The 13808-nt window shown below is 37.1% G+C and overlaps 1 protein-coding gene across 4 annotated transcripts in view; it reads left to right on the plus strand.

Moving 5' to 3' along the window:
* LOC121479288 (amyloid beta precursor protein) overlaps positions 1–13808 on the plus strand; it is a 270747-nt gene that overhangs the window by 176191 nt on the left and 80748 nt on the right. For all 4 annotated transcript variants that reach the window (XM_041734781.1, XM_041734782.1, XM_041734783.1 and 1 more), the window contains 2 exons: positions 5505–5579; positions 6277–6435. In XM_041734781.1, the coding sequence (XP_041590715.1) occupies positions 5505–5579; positions 6277–6435 (234 nt within the window). The remainder of the gene's footprint in view (positions 1–5504; positions 5580–6276; positions 6436–13808) is intronic.

Here is a 13808-nt window from a genome sequence, read left to right on the forward strand (position 1 = left end):
TTAGAATCCTCCTTGAGCATACCACCTAGGAGAGATCCAATTACACTAAGTATAGCAGGATTTTATAAGCACAAATTATATCTGCAACATTCTCTCTGGTTTTATTATTCTGTGTATAATATTTTTATTACAGGTAGCCCTGTAACCATGATGTTGTAAATTAAAATTCCATAAAATGATCTGCAGTAAAGATGAATATTTTTTATTAGATGCCAAATTATTATGACTTTGAACCTCACATTTCTTGCAAAGCTAATTCATGGGACCATAGGAACTTAAAAGCAATATTGAATCATAATGATCACATTATCTTTTTCATAAACGATCAATAATACAACAGTGGTTCGAGACTGTGGCTTCCCACTCTAGAACAAAGCAATATAAGAAACGCAAAAGATGGCATTTGGAACTAGAAGCTTTCTCGCTCTTGGTACAATGCTCTTCTCACTAAATTGCATGAAAAACCCTGGCTTTTGTTTTGGGTTCGGGTTGTTTTGTTTTGTTTTCAGGGTTTTTTTTTTTTTAGCAGATTTCTTTATGAAACAGTTTGAAAAATTTGTTCAAAACCTGGCTAATTTATATCTAATAATATCAACTACAATTTCTGATATGTCTATACCAGGTGCTGGATATTATATTTATTAAAAATAAATAATACTGATTTTAGCCCTTTTTTCAAATCCATCCTTCCTTCCTTCCTTCCTTCCTTCCTTCCTTCCTTCCTTCCTTCCTTCCTTCCACAAATATATATCAACACTTCCTTACCAGTTACTGCCTAACTTGTAGACTACAATTCAGAGTGAAAAAACAAAAGGAAAAGTTTAAGGAAACAAATGAGTGAATGAGGAAAACTCTCGGGTCAAAGTCAACCATTCCTTTTTTTAGTGTTAATATTCTGTGGTAAATATCAAAGCATTGCTGATTTCGTAATTTTTAGCACAAATGCAAGTTTTTGTAATAGAACTTAAATAGGATTCATGGATTAGTCTGCCATATATTCTTTAAGCTCACAGAAAGTCTTTAAAAGACCACATTAATTATGGGTTTTAATTTTTTATATTTTCTGGTGTTTTGACATTTGAGGCCTTAACCAACTCTAGAAAGACCGCCCCTCCCAAAATTAGCCAGTTCCTGGAGGTTTCAAATGACTGGCCTTCAGGCACACCTTTCATAGTCAAACCAACCTCTCCAAAGCCCCAAACACCCAAATATGGTCTTTATCTGTCTCTTACACTCTGACCCACTATCCACCTGCTCTGCTCACTTCAGGGCTAGGTACCAGACATCTAGGGACAGCCCCTTATACCCCAGAGCCTACCAGAATTGTTCAAACTAGCCAAATTTAGCTGTCTCTTTTCTTGAGAACTATGTGTGAATAATAATCTTTTCAATGCCATCTATCTCCTATTGATATGTCTGTATCCTATTGACCTCCCCATAGCGAAATATACTAAAACCTGTTTATTTATTTTTATTTTTTTATTTTTAATAAAACCTATATTTTAAAACAGAACTCAGAACTGCTAATGTATCTGGAAAGATACAACACAATTACTTTTTATTTTTTAAGATGAGTGACCATAATGCTTGAATCTATTTTGGAGTAATAACAAATGGGGGGGACAGGGAAGTTAAAATACTTTGGCTCTGGAATAAAATGTGCAGTTATAGTTGTTGGCCATGAGGAAAACCTAAAAAAGCAAGTTGAACTAGAAAGCTTGGGAGAATGGAATAGTGAGGTTTCACCTGAAGGCAATTCTTCTGAAAAACAGAATCTTTCATTAGGAAAAACACATGCTATATATAATCACTGTTAGGGAAGCATAGGATGACTTTGAGTCATATTTATGGCCACTGAAACAGCATCTTTTAAACTTAAATCCTATCTCACTGTTTGCTTCTGAAGCTTTTTGAGCCTTCTCACTGGCTGCAAATTCCATTTCAGGGGCAATTAAGTCCATTAAAAGAATAATAATAATAATAATAATAAACACTGAAAGGTCCACCTGGCATCTCCAGTGCCAAGTGACTTATTAGTGATTTTTTTGACATACATGTCAGTTTCAGATAGTCTAGATCTCTCCAGAATCGCAATTTAGTGTTAGTTTAGCACATCTACTTAACCCATGACTTAGTTCATATCTTTACGAGGTTTCTTCATCTTTTATTCACTGTATCTGAGATAACTTAAGAGATGTTATCCTAGAGCAGAGAATGCGGTCTGCTAATTCTAGTGGTCACAGGAAAGAGATGCCTGAGATTAACATTTATCTTCATAATCTGTGGTACTGGATTCTGAAGACTATTTGCCTTTGAACTTGCCTGCCTGCCTCTTAAATCTCTATGTATTAGTTGTCATTTTCTCTACATGAAACAGCCAAGTCTTTGAAGATCTATAAATTCAATGATACTGATACTTTTGTTCATGCAGTAGGAGATTGCTTTACAAGAATATCTGGAGCAACCTGAGCATTTTAATTGACTTTTATTGTAATTTTTGTTACTATTTGTTTTCTTATAAATGCAGAGATTTGGGTTTGGGGGTTTGTTCTGGCATTTGGGGGTTTTTGGTATTTGGTTGTTGGGTGTCATGATAACTAATCTTGTAGATTTCTGTTGGCCATGTTTTGAATAGTGTCTAGCAAATATACAATTTTGAATAGTCTTTAATAATATATTTCTATATCCTATAATAATTATATATTAGTTATGAATTTAATAGTTGTAATATACCTATAATTTTCATTTTACAGTTGAAAAGTCAAATGAAAAAAAATTTATTAAATTTATTATTTTCAAGATAAGCATCAACATCTTAGGAACTGTCCTTATCCTGTCACCAAATATAAAGAAACTTAGCTGACCTATTGATTTTCCATTGAATAATTTTATATGATTATATATATGGTTTATATAAAATTATATACAGAATAATATATGTATAGATAAATATATGAGTACATATTCATATAATTATTTACATGGATATATAAGCATATAAATTATATATAATGTATATGTGATTTTTATATTTTATAATAGCAAATTTGGGCCATAGAACATAAAAGCATGATCTTTAAAGCCACAAAGATCTTGGTTTATATCCTTCCTTCTCCATTTTCTTTTCCTCCATGACCTTGAGCAGGTAACTTAACCTGGTCCATAAAATGAAGATCCCAATGACTAATCTCACAGATAGATTTTATAAAGCACTTAATACAGGGTCTGCTACCTAGGAGATCTGCAGTAATGTTATCTATTATGGGGCCATTGTGGCTAATGTGGTAGCCATTGTTCAGAGAGATGTTGAGTCTATAGTGTGGTATGTGTTTATCTTGCATTAAATAGGCCTAGTGTGATGGTATCAGTGAATTGTTTTATCTGTGAGGCTAGAGGATATTGTTGAATTGCTCTGAAAATCACATTTGATTTCCTATTATAATCATGTTTATTTTCAAGTCATTAGCCAAAAAAATCTAAGTGTTCCATGTGTCTCCCCAGCTCAAAGTTTATAGGCCAGGTTCTGAATGTGCAAGGTGGGATGGTAAAATGCAAAGATAATAAGGAAATCAGTTTTCACATTCCAGTAAGACATTTGGCTTCTCTCTCAAACTAATTTTGAGATTCCTTGCCTGAAGAGTTCATGGTAGAGTATTGCCACTGTGAACATTCTCAGAGCAGGAAATTGAAATATTTTTATTGCAAGCCTTATCTCATCCATAAGGCAGAGGTAGTCTTCAGTGACCCCCTCCATACAGGTGCCCTTCATTAACTCTTGCAGACACTAAAGTGTCCAGGATAGTATGTTTCGTTTCTTTTGTATTCTGTTCTTATTCACAGCAGTGGGGCTTTGTTACAATTCTGTTGTGATCTTTTTTGGTTTTTACGTGCTCTTCCAAGTATGGTAGAAAATACACCCCATTCTTTATTCTCCATAATTTAAAAAAAAAAAAAAAACCAGCACGAGGAAGCTAGTCTTGTATTCTATGTATCCTATACAGCAAATTAATGCTAGTAGATAATAAAATACCTAAATAAAAACCCACATGGTGATTTGATGTGATTATTATCTCATTGAAATTCTCTATCAATAGTTTTTTATTCCAAGTCTTTTTTTCTTATTTTGAAGAATGTTAGAAAAATCGATTCCTTACAAATAAATATCTATAAATAATATACTCTTACAGTACAGAAATCAGGTTCTCTTATGCCTTGGATGTCTCAAAGTGTGCAGGTACACATCTGCCAGCAGACCATTACACTGCTCACTTCTTCTGTCAGTTCTTTATTTTATCTGGCTCAGTTATGAGTTGCACTTAAAAAAGCTCAGCCTGATAGCAAGGAGCACACTGGAAAGGGAAAGCAGCCATAGGTGGTTAAAAATCTAGTATCATTTCATTTCAACAACATGCACAGCTGCAGACTTCTCTTTGCATTCAGGTCAGTGAATGAACCTGTCTCAGGGTAATCCTGGGTAAACTGCAAGGATGAAAAAAAAAAAATAAAGTAAAATAAACTGCAAGGATGAGAAGGAGGAAACTTTCTTCTCCTACCACACAGATTAGCCTGGTTACTAAATTAGTATAACTTGCCAAAAATATGTTTTGCTACACTCAAAACATTATCATGTGTATACTCTTGGAATTTCTAGAGGTACTTAGGGTATTCTTTGCTGTTCATGATGGGGACTGGTGAGCAAAAGTCCCTCATTACCCATCAGTGGGGTGGATCTGAGGATTTCTGATGAAGGAAATCTTTTTTCCTTCCTCCATTATATACTACTTTTTTGATAGTATGTTCATGGCATGTGTACGCATGTATAAAATGTTCTTGCCTTCCCCCGCTTTACTGTTTGAAAAATATGCAGTTTGAGGGGCACCTGGTTGGCTTAGTGGTTGAGCATCTGCCTTTGGCTCAGGTTGTGATCCCAGGGTCCTGGGATCGAGTCCCATATCAGGCTCCCTATGAGGAGCCTGCTTCCCCCTCTGCTTGTGTTTCTGCCACTCTCTCTGTTTCTCATGAATAAATAAAATCTTAAAAAAAAAAATATACAGTTTGAAATTTATAATGTACTTCCACAAAAGATTAAAACTAATGCATTCAATTTAATGGTGGAAATCCTTGTTCTCTCTCTATATATATATGTGTATATATATATATGTATATATATATATGTGTGTGTGTGGCTATGAATCGTTGACATTTGTGCACATCAAACAAAATGGCTTTCAGCCATTTCTGAGGAAAAGAAAAAAGGACCAACTTTGTTTCAAAGTGCCACATTCCTCCAATAAGTGTGAGCATTTATGTTTAATATGCTGTTATGATAGATGATTTCCATCTAAGGGAGGTCAAATAAAAATAGTTTGGAGATAGGACTGGAATGTGATCAGCTTTTGAAATGTTTAAAATGTCAAATACAGAAAGAAAATAATCTCTCATTAAATATAAATTGGAAAAAAAGAACTGACTGTATTAAATTCCAATGTTTTCTCATTTTGTAGGTCATGCGAGAATGGGAAGAGGCAGAACGACAAGCCAAGAACTTGCCTAAGGCCGACAAGAAAGCAGTTATTCAGGTAAAACCCAGGCCGGTTCTCTACCAGGCAGCATAGGCCTACAAATTTTCCAGCATCTCTTTAATCTTCTGGGTGATTGTTCATATTCCCATCAATCTGGACTATGGCTTATCATTGTCCAGTAATTCCATTTCTTAAACCTTTCCTTGTATTTGCTTTTAATTAGCTCAAGTTATAATTCATTTCCATAAAACTTACATTGTTCCATGCACTCTGTTCTTTATCAAAAATATATCTTTTTGGTTGTCAAAATCTGCTGCTACTTCTTCCCCAGGCAAAAATTACATCATGATTAGAATTTGTGATGGGAACCCTTTTCTCAAAACTACCTAAAAGTAAACAGTGAGATTCTCATGGTCATTTTCTGAAATTCAAGGACTTTGAGTAAAGGAGAATTTTTTTTTTCAATTTGTAATGGAATTTAGAGTTTTAAGAGCACAGAAATTTATCCTATGTTATGGCTAGTCAAATCGGTCTTCAGGGGCAGTATAAAATCATGATTTACAGTGAGCAATCAGGTTTAGGATGGAGTACAAGAAAGGGAGGAAACCCATAAAACATGCTGAATTACTCAAAATGTTGGAAAGACTATAAATCTTTTAGTAAAATGAAATATGATGCCCTTTGGAAATACTAGAATTAGCCCATCCTATTCGTTGGGCTCCCGATTGACACGTGTTTGTATTTGCCACGGCAGCATTTCCAGGAGAAGGTGGAGTCTCTGGAGCAAGAAGCAGCCAATGAGAGGCAGCAGCTGGTGGAGACGCACATGGCCCGAGTGGAAGCCATGCTCAATGACCGCCGCCGCCTGGCTCTGGAGAATTACATCACTGCTCTGCAAGCAGTCCCACCCCGGGTAGGTCACCCCCAGGCTTCCTTCCACAACTCCCTTCTAGACACAGCACAGACAGGAGGCCATGAGAAAGAAATCTAAGTATTGTGAGCCCCTCGGCTCATCTTGTCTTGAAGGTTACGAGGTCATGGGGTAGCTGCCTGCATGAGGTCATCTGAGCACCAGTGACACTCACACCCTTCCACAGAGCAGTCAGACAGGCTCCCCGGTGACTCAGAATGCAAGACCTGACCCAGGTTGACACACCTGAGATGGTGACATTTCATGGGACAGCTGAAGTCAGGAAACTGTGAAAGCTGGCAGGACTCACTTAGAACCAAAGCCCCATTTCCCTATCTAATGAACTATAACTGAGAGTCATGAAAAGTTGAGATGTGACCAAGTTCTAAGGATTTTTAATGTAATAATAGGAACTAGAACTCAAGTTTCCTGCTCAGAGCAGCAGCCATATCCTCTGGAGGGATGCCCAAGAGGCTTTATTTGAGGCTTTCAGCAGTGAATGCCCAGAAAGGCTTACCAAGCAATGCAAGCAGATCTCCTCAATGAGGTTTCATGGGAGAGTTTACTTTGGACATAAGAAACCTGCTGAGCACGAGTGTGTGTGTGTTATGTCCATTCGTTCTATCCGTTATTGAGCAAAAGATATTAAAATCTCTGACATTTTCTCATGTGGTGCTATCAGGTTTTGCTTTTTGTATTTTGAGGCTTTGTTTTTAGTCACACAAACATTGGAAGCGGTTATGTCCTCCTTTACCCTCATACCTCCCCATATCATTATGAAATGCCTCCTTCTTCCTGGTAATATGTTTTGCTCTGAAGTTACTATGTCTAATATTAAAGCTATTTCAGCTTTGTTTTGATTAATATTACCATAGCATATCATTTTTCATCCTTATACTTCTGCTTAATCTATCTGTCTTTATATTTGAGGTGCATTTCTTATAGGCATCATATGGTTGAATCTTGCCTTTTAATCGAGAAGACCATTGCATGAAGTTATAGATATAGTTATACCTAAGTCTGTCATCTGGCTGTGTTTCCTATTTGTTCCATCTGTTCTTTGTCCCCTTTTGCTGCTGCTTTTTTTTTTTTTTTTGACAACTTTTGCACCAACAGAATGTTTTTTATGATTTTCTTCTGTGCCCTTTGTAGGGTTTTTAGTGTTAACTCTTTATTTTGCTATTTTAGTGTTTTCCTTAGGATTTTAGAAAATTTTTTCTAATACTTCACAACATTATACCAGTACAAGTGATACTATGCCACTTCACATATATTACAAGAACCTCATACTCAAACTCTTCCATTTCTTCTTTCCAAGTCTGGGCTGTTGTTGTCATACTTTTTGCATTCTACAATATTGTTAATTTTCTTTTAAATAGTTTTTTAAAGAGTTTTACATAGTAAGAAAAATATTTACCATTTCCCCTGGTGTTCTTTATTCTTCGTGTAGATCCATATGGAATCCTTTTCCTTCTACCCAGAGGACTTCTTTAAAAAATTTTTTTTAATGCATGTAGATTGGTGAAGAATTCACCAATCTTTATTTCACCTTTGTTTTTGAAAGACATTTTTGCTGGGTATAGAATTTTCAGATGAAGTTTTCTTCTTCAGCCACTTTAATGATGTTCCATTGCCTTATTTTTGTTGTTTCCCACATGAATGCTTATATCCTTTATCTCTGTAAATAATATATCCTATTATTATTATTATTATTATTATTATTATTATTATTGACAGGGGCAAGTGAACAGAGGGAGAGAGAGAATCTTAAGCAACCTCCAACCCAGCACAGAGCCCAATACAGGGCTCAATCTCATGACCCTGAGATCATGACCTGAGTAGAAATCAAGAGTCAGTTGCTTAACCAGCTGAACCACCCAGGCACCCCTCCCCTTTTTTGTTTAATCTAGCTGCTCTGAAGATTTTCTCTTTATCACCAGTTTCAAGTAATTTGATTACGATGTATATCAATCAGCCATTAATCACATCATGCTTATTTTTCATCTCATACATTTCATATCTAGAAGTTTAGTCTGGTTTTTGTTTGTTGTTTTCATTTACTCTGTTTCTTAAGTTTTTGAACCTATGGAATGCATTATGTATAGTAACTTTCACTTTCTTGGGTTGCCACCTCTAAGATCTGCATCAGCTTTAGATCAGTTTTGATTTTTTTTCATTATATATGCTCCTTCATCATTTCATACCTAGTACTTTTTTATTGGCTGTCAGACATCATGAACTTTACCTTGTTGAGTGCTAGATACTTTTGTATACCTCTGTTCTTAGCTTTGTTCTGCAGTGTTTTTGAATTACTCAGAAATAGTTTGATCCTTTTTGGGTTTTGCTTTTAAGACTTGTTAGGTGGGATCAGAGGAGTTATCAGTTGATGGCTCCTGGTTCTCCAGTAGGAGGTTAGGATCCTCTTGAGTAATCCAGAATACTGTTTTCCCATCTGGATAGTGGAAACAAGTCCTCTTTCTGACCTGTGTAAATACCAGGCACGGTTGCCTCTAATCCTTTTGAATGTATTTTTTCTCCCCATGGCCTCATTTGGATTATTTTACTTTCATACCCTGATAATTACTCAGCTACTATCTCAACAGGGGCATTACATGCAAATCTGGGCAACTCTGTCCTTCCCAACACTCTCCTGTGACTGCTGGCAGCTCTCATCCCCCTAGATTCTGACTTGACCGTCTTAACTGTGACAGTCCACCAGGCTCCAGCTGGGCTCCTGCACCTGGAGCAACAGCCTAGAAACTCAAGATGACAAGCTTGAAGAGTTGTAGGGTTCGTCTCATTCGTTTCCTCTTTCACAGTGTTCACCACCCATCATCCAAAACATAGTTCTTACAGACGGGTTATGACAAGCAGTTGAGTAAATCTGATTCTCATTACTCCCATCTTGCTAAAAAGGACCAGTTTGCATATATTATGTAACTAAACCAAAAAGCCACCCAATTACATTGATTCCTCACATTTTGATTTTTCTTTTTATGCTGACATTACAGCACAGGAAGCTCCAAGGAACCCTAAGAGCTTCCAGTACTCTCATAGATGGTGAAACAGGATTGACCCTGTTCCACCAGTGGCATCACTGAGATCGAGTGTCTGGTCCAGGGTGACACTGCTACGCTGGTTAATGGACACAGTGGAGCTGCGAATCACAGTTGACCACCACAGTGCCCTCTTACTAGACCATGCTTCCTCTCTGAACAAAAAGCTTTTGAAAAAAATATCACATTAGCATTTTCATTTTCTATTCAGAAAAAAAAATCTCTGTTCTAGCACTGCACAGTAAAAATTCTGTTTACATGCATTTGGAGAAAAAGTACCCTCTTTTTCTAGAGGACTCGATTTTGGGGTCAGGACCATTGGGATCGTTTGCCAGGGCAGGGCAGAGGGGTGTAGGTGTTGAGCCCAGAATCTTAATCAGTGACATTTAGTGAATTATTGCATGTGAAAGTTCAGTCTCCAAAGTAGGGTCTTTGCTATGTGGACATCAAGATCTAAATATAGGATGAGAACTGAAAGAAGTCCTTCACAAACAAATACACATTCAGAACCTTCAATTCCACCCCATCTGCCATCATAGGAAAGAGTGATGAAAAGAATGTTTCCCAGAGCTTCCTGTGTTCCCAAAGGAGATCAATTCAGACTGGTCATAATTGTGCTTGTTCTGGGCCTGTCAGTGTCTTCATGTAGAATTAAACATCATGCCTATTTGAAATAAAAATTAAAGACTGGATTAGGGAGAACTATTTTGCTGTAAAAAAGAAAATCAGGGCATCTGGGTGGCTTAGAGGTTGAGCGTCTGCCTTTGGCTCAGGTCGTGATTCTGATCGAGTCCCACATCAGGCTCCCTGCAGCTTCTCCCTCTGCCTGTGTCTCTGCCTCTGTGTGTGTGTGTCTCATGAATAAATAAATAAAATCTTAAAAAAAAAAATCAGGGACATCAGGGTAGCTTGGTAAGTTAAGTGTCTGCCTTCAGCTCAGGTCATGATCCCAGGGTCCTGGGATCAAGCAAGGCCCACCTTGGGCTCCCTGCTCAGCAGGGAGTCTGCTTCTCTCTCTGCCTCTCTCCCCACTTATGTTCTCTCTCTCTCTCTTTCTCTCTCTCTCTCAAATAAAAAAATAAAATCTAAAAAAAAGTCAGACTGTTGTTGATTGATCCAAGAAGTCTATCACATTTTTACCTAGAAATGCATAAACCTCTCCCATGTAATAAAAACTGGGGCTGGATAATCATGAGCCTACACTCTTGGCATTACCTGCCATTTTTGTGAAGTTAATAATAAGTGTTTTATTTAAATTTTATTCTGAGTGTTTATTTTAACACATAGCTTGACATGGCCTTAGCTCTGAACTTTGGAAAAACACAAGAAAATTCTAAGTCCCTTTTTAAGAACTTTTCTGTATTGCTGAAAAATCAAAAACAAAAATCATTTGTGCCAGTTACTGTCTGAGGAGTTATGGAGCCACAAACAAATTTTTCGGAGATCTCCATCATACTTAACACAGTGCATGTAAAAGACAAAATATTCAGTAAATGTTAGTTAAATATGAGGAAATGATGTAGTCAAGTTTTTCCTGTGGTTTCTACAGCTGATAGCACCTTTGAAATAGCTACCCCATTAACCCTGACCATATTCTACTAACCCCAGCCTTTGCCACATAGGAGTCTGAAACAACATGGATTATTTCCAGTCTTTCTGGGCTCAGATTTAATCCATAATTTTACCTGCATTTTTCAACCTGAGCATGGATGTATTATGTGATGGTGTTTTTGTGCAGCTAGAATTCTTTGCTGTACTATGAATTTCATTTGTGAGTCTCTGTGTCTGTCTGTCCTTTATGTTCTAAAATTCCTCTTTCAGAATTATGTGCCTGCTGGCTGGCTGATCCAGTAAATAGCCTATCTAAAATGCATTGTTTGAATTATACTTAGAATTTTACAATATCCAAAAAGTTCCAAGTATTATGACAAATAAAACAGTTGTTTCTTCCTCAGGAATAGTTTGGTCTTTGTACTCAGGATAAACTCTTAATCTGTAGAGGGCTAATGACTCTTCTAAGGACCAGCTCCTTTAACTTTTTCACTTTCCTTAAAGTTTCCTTTAAGGAAAGTTATCCTTCCCCCACCCAGAAATGTGAAATTCCTCTCCAGAGTTGCATCACACATGATTACTCTTCCATCACACTTGGCTCACTACCAAACCAAGTACAACCTAAACAAAATTGTCATTATTTAACAATCAGGCATTTACCTATGCTTCTGACTTCTTACTTTCTCAGAGCTCCTATCAGGCAACTTGTGGCCTCATGAAAGATGAGGTAAATCTGATCTGAGCCTTCCTTTTTGTAACTGTCAGGATTCTACTTCTTAGATGGAGAGAAAACAATGATATTGCCTGACTCTCCAAAATTATCTGCAATCTGAAGAGCAGTTAGCCTTAAGCAAGCTCTTGTACAGTTGAACTAAAGGCTAGATAGGAATTTCTGTTTAAAATAAAGCTTCCCATGGTAGGCGTAGGTCTGAAAAAACTCAGGAGCTCCTAATTAGAACTGAAATGTGTTAAAAGATGAGAGATGAGTAACAAAAGCTTTCTTTGTAATTCTGAGATTTTTGGTATCTTTACAGATACTTATTCTATTTTTTTAAGATTTTATTTATTTATTCATGACAGAGAGAGAGAGAGAGAGGCAGAGACACAGGCAGAGGGAGAAGCAGGCTCCATGCAGGGAGCCCGATGTGGGACTCGATCCCACATCTCCAGGATCAGGCCCTTGGCTGAAGGTGGCGCTAAACCACTGAGCCACCCGGGGCCACCCCAACAGATACTTATTCTAAATCTCCCATTAGACAACATCTTTATTATCCTGACTGCGACAACTTTTTTATATATATATATTTATTTTTGAGAGAGAGAGAGAGACTCAAGCAAGCTGCTTAACTGACTGAGCCACCCGGGTGCCCCCAACCACAATAACTCCAGCATTCTCTATGTGGTAATGAGAATTAGGAAATGTTTTCAAGTCTGTCTGTCTTGCCCATATGCCAGTGGTGGTGGTGGTGTTTCTTCTCCAGTGTCTCGTGATTGCAGCCATCTTTTCCACAGTGAAATTAGTTTTCATGCTTAATATCTGATACCTCACATTCAGATTCTCAACATTCAGTTGAGGAGGAAGAAAAAAATGGGCACTTTCTTTAACACCAGCACTCTTTCCTTTCTCATTTCTGATTAGTTTGACCAAATGTTAAGTTTTTCTGAGATTCTGGAAAACTGCCACATAGCATTCTTTGGTAGAACATTAAATCTCATATTAATGATTTGTGAGATTTCTTATCACACATGACTTCTTACTTTCTTAGAGCTCAGAACATGGTTTTGTCCCTAGTTGAAGATTTGGTGCATACATTCTAAAGGCAAGGCAAGAAATGTTCAATAAGCAGCAGCAAAATCATTGGAGAAATAAAGGATGGAAATTTTTTTTTAATTTTTATTTATTTATGATAGTCACACAGAGAGAGAGAGAGAGAGGCAGAGACATAGGCAGAGGGAGAAGCAGGCTCCATGCACCGGGAGCCCAATCTGGGATTCGATCCCAGGTCTCCAGGATCATGCCCTGGGCCAAAGGCAGGCGCTAAACCACTGCGCCACCCAGGGATCCCTAAAGGACGGAAATTAATGGATGTGGGCACCTGGGTGGCTCAGTTCAGTTAAGCGTCTGCCTTCAGCTCAGGCCATGATCCCAGAATCCTGGTATCGAGTTCTGCAACAGGCTCCCTGCTCTACACAGAGGCTTCTCCCTCTGCCCCTCCCCCACCTCCTGCTTGTCTCTTTCTCACAAAAATAAAAAAATAAAAATATTTTTAAAAAAATTAATGGGTGCAGAATTGAAGTGGTTAACTTGGCCATTGTATAAGTTTTCATGTGATATTGCAAACTGTCCATCTCCTTCAAGTCTTCATTTTCTACTGATGACTTCGGGCCAACAAAGAATTGTGAACATTTAGAGAACATATGTAGAGAGCATGTATCTACATGCCAAGGTAAATACGGTACATCTGTACCTCAATATAGTGGATGGTAAATAAGTTAAAAAGTTTTTAACTTACCTAGTTTTTAATATTGAAAGCACTGAGACAGATGAGTCCCAGGATGTTTAAGATATTCTTCCCTCAAACTTTTAATATAACAAAAATTTTGTAGAGCTGACCTGAGTGTACTTAAATGCTAAAAGACTGAAAGATTGAAAATCACCTTGAAGAAATGTAAATAATCATCTTATACCTTATATATTTATTACTCATGCATTCATCATTCATTTATTTATCTTTAGATGAGATCTATAAAAATTGGTGAGTGAAAGAA

The sequence above is a fragment of the Vulpes lagopus genome, chromosome 20 (assembly GCF_018345385.1).
Source record: "Vulpes lagopus strain Blue_001 chromosome 20, ASM1834538v1, whole genome shotgun sequence".
NCBI classification, from domain to species: domain Eukaryota; kingdom Metazoa; phylum Chordata; class Mammalia; order Carnivora; family Canidae; genus Vulpes; species Vulpes lagopus.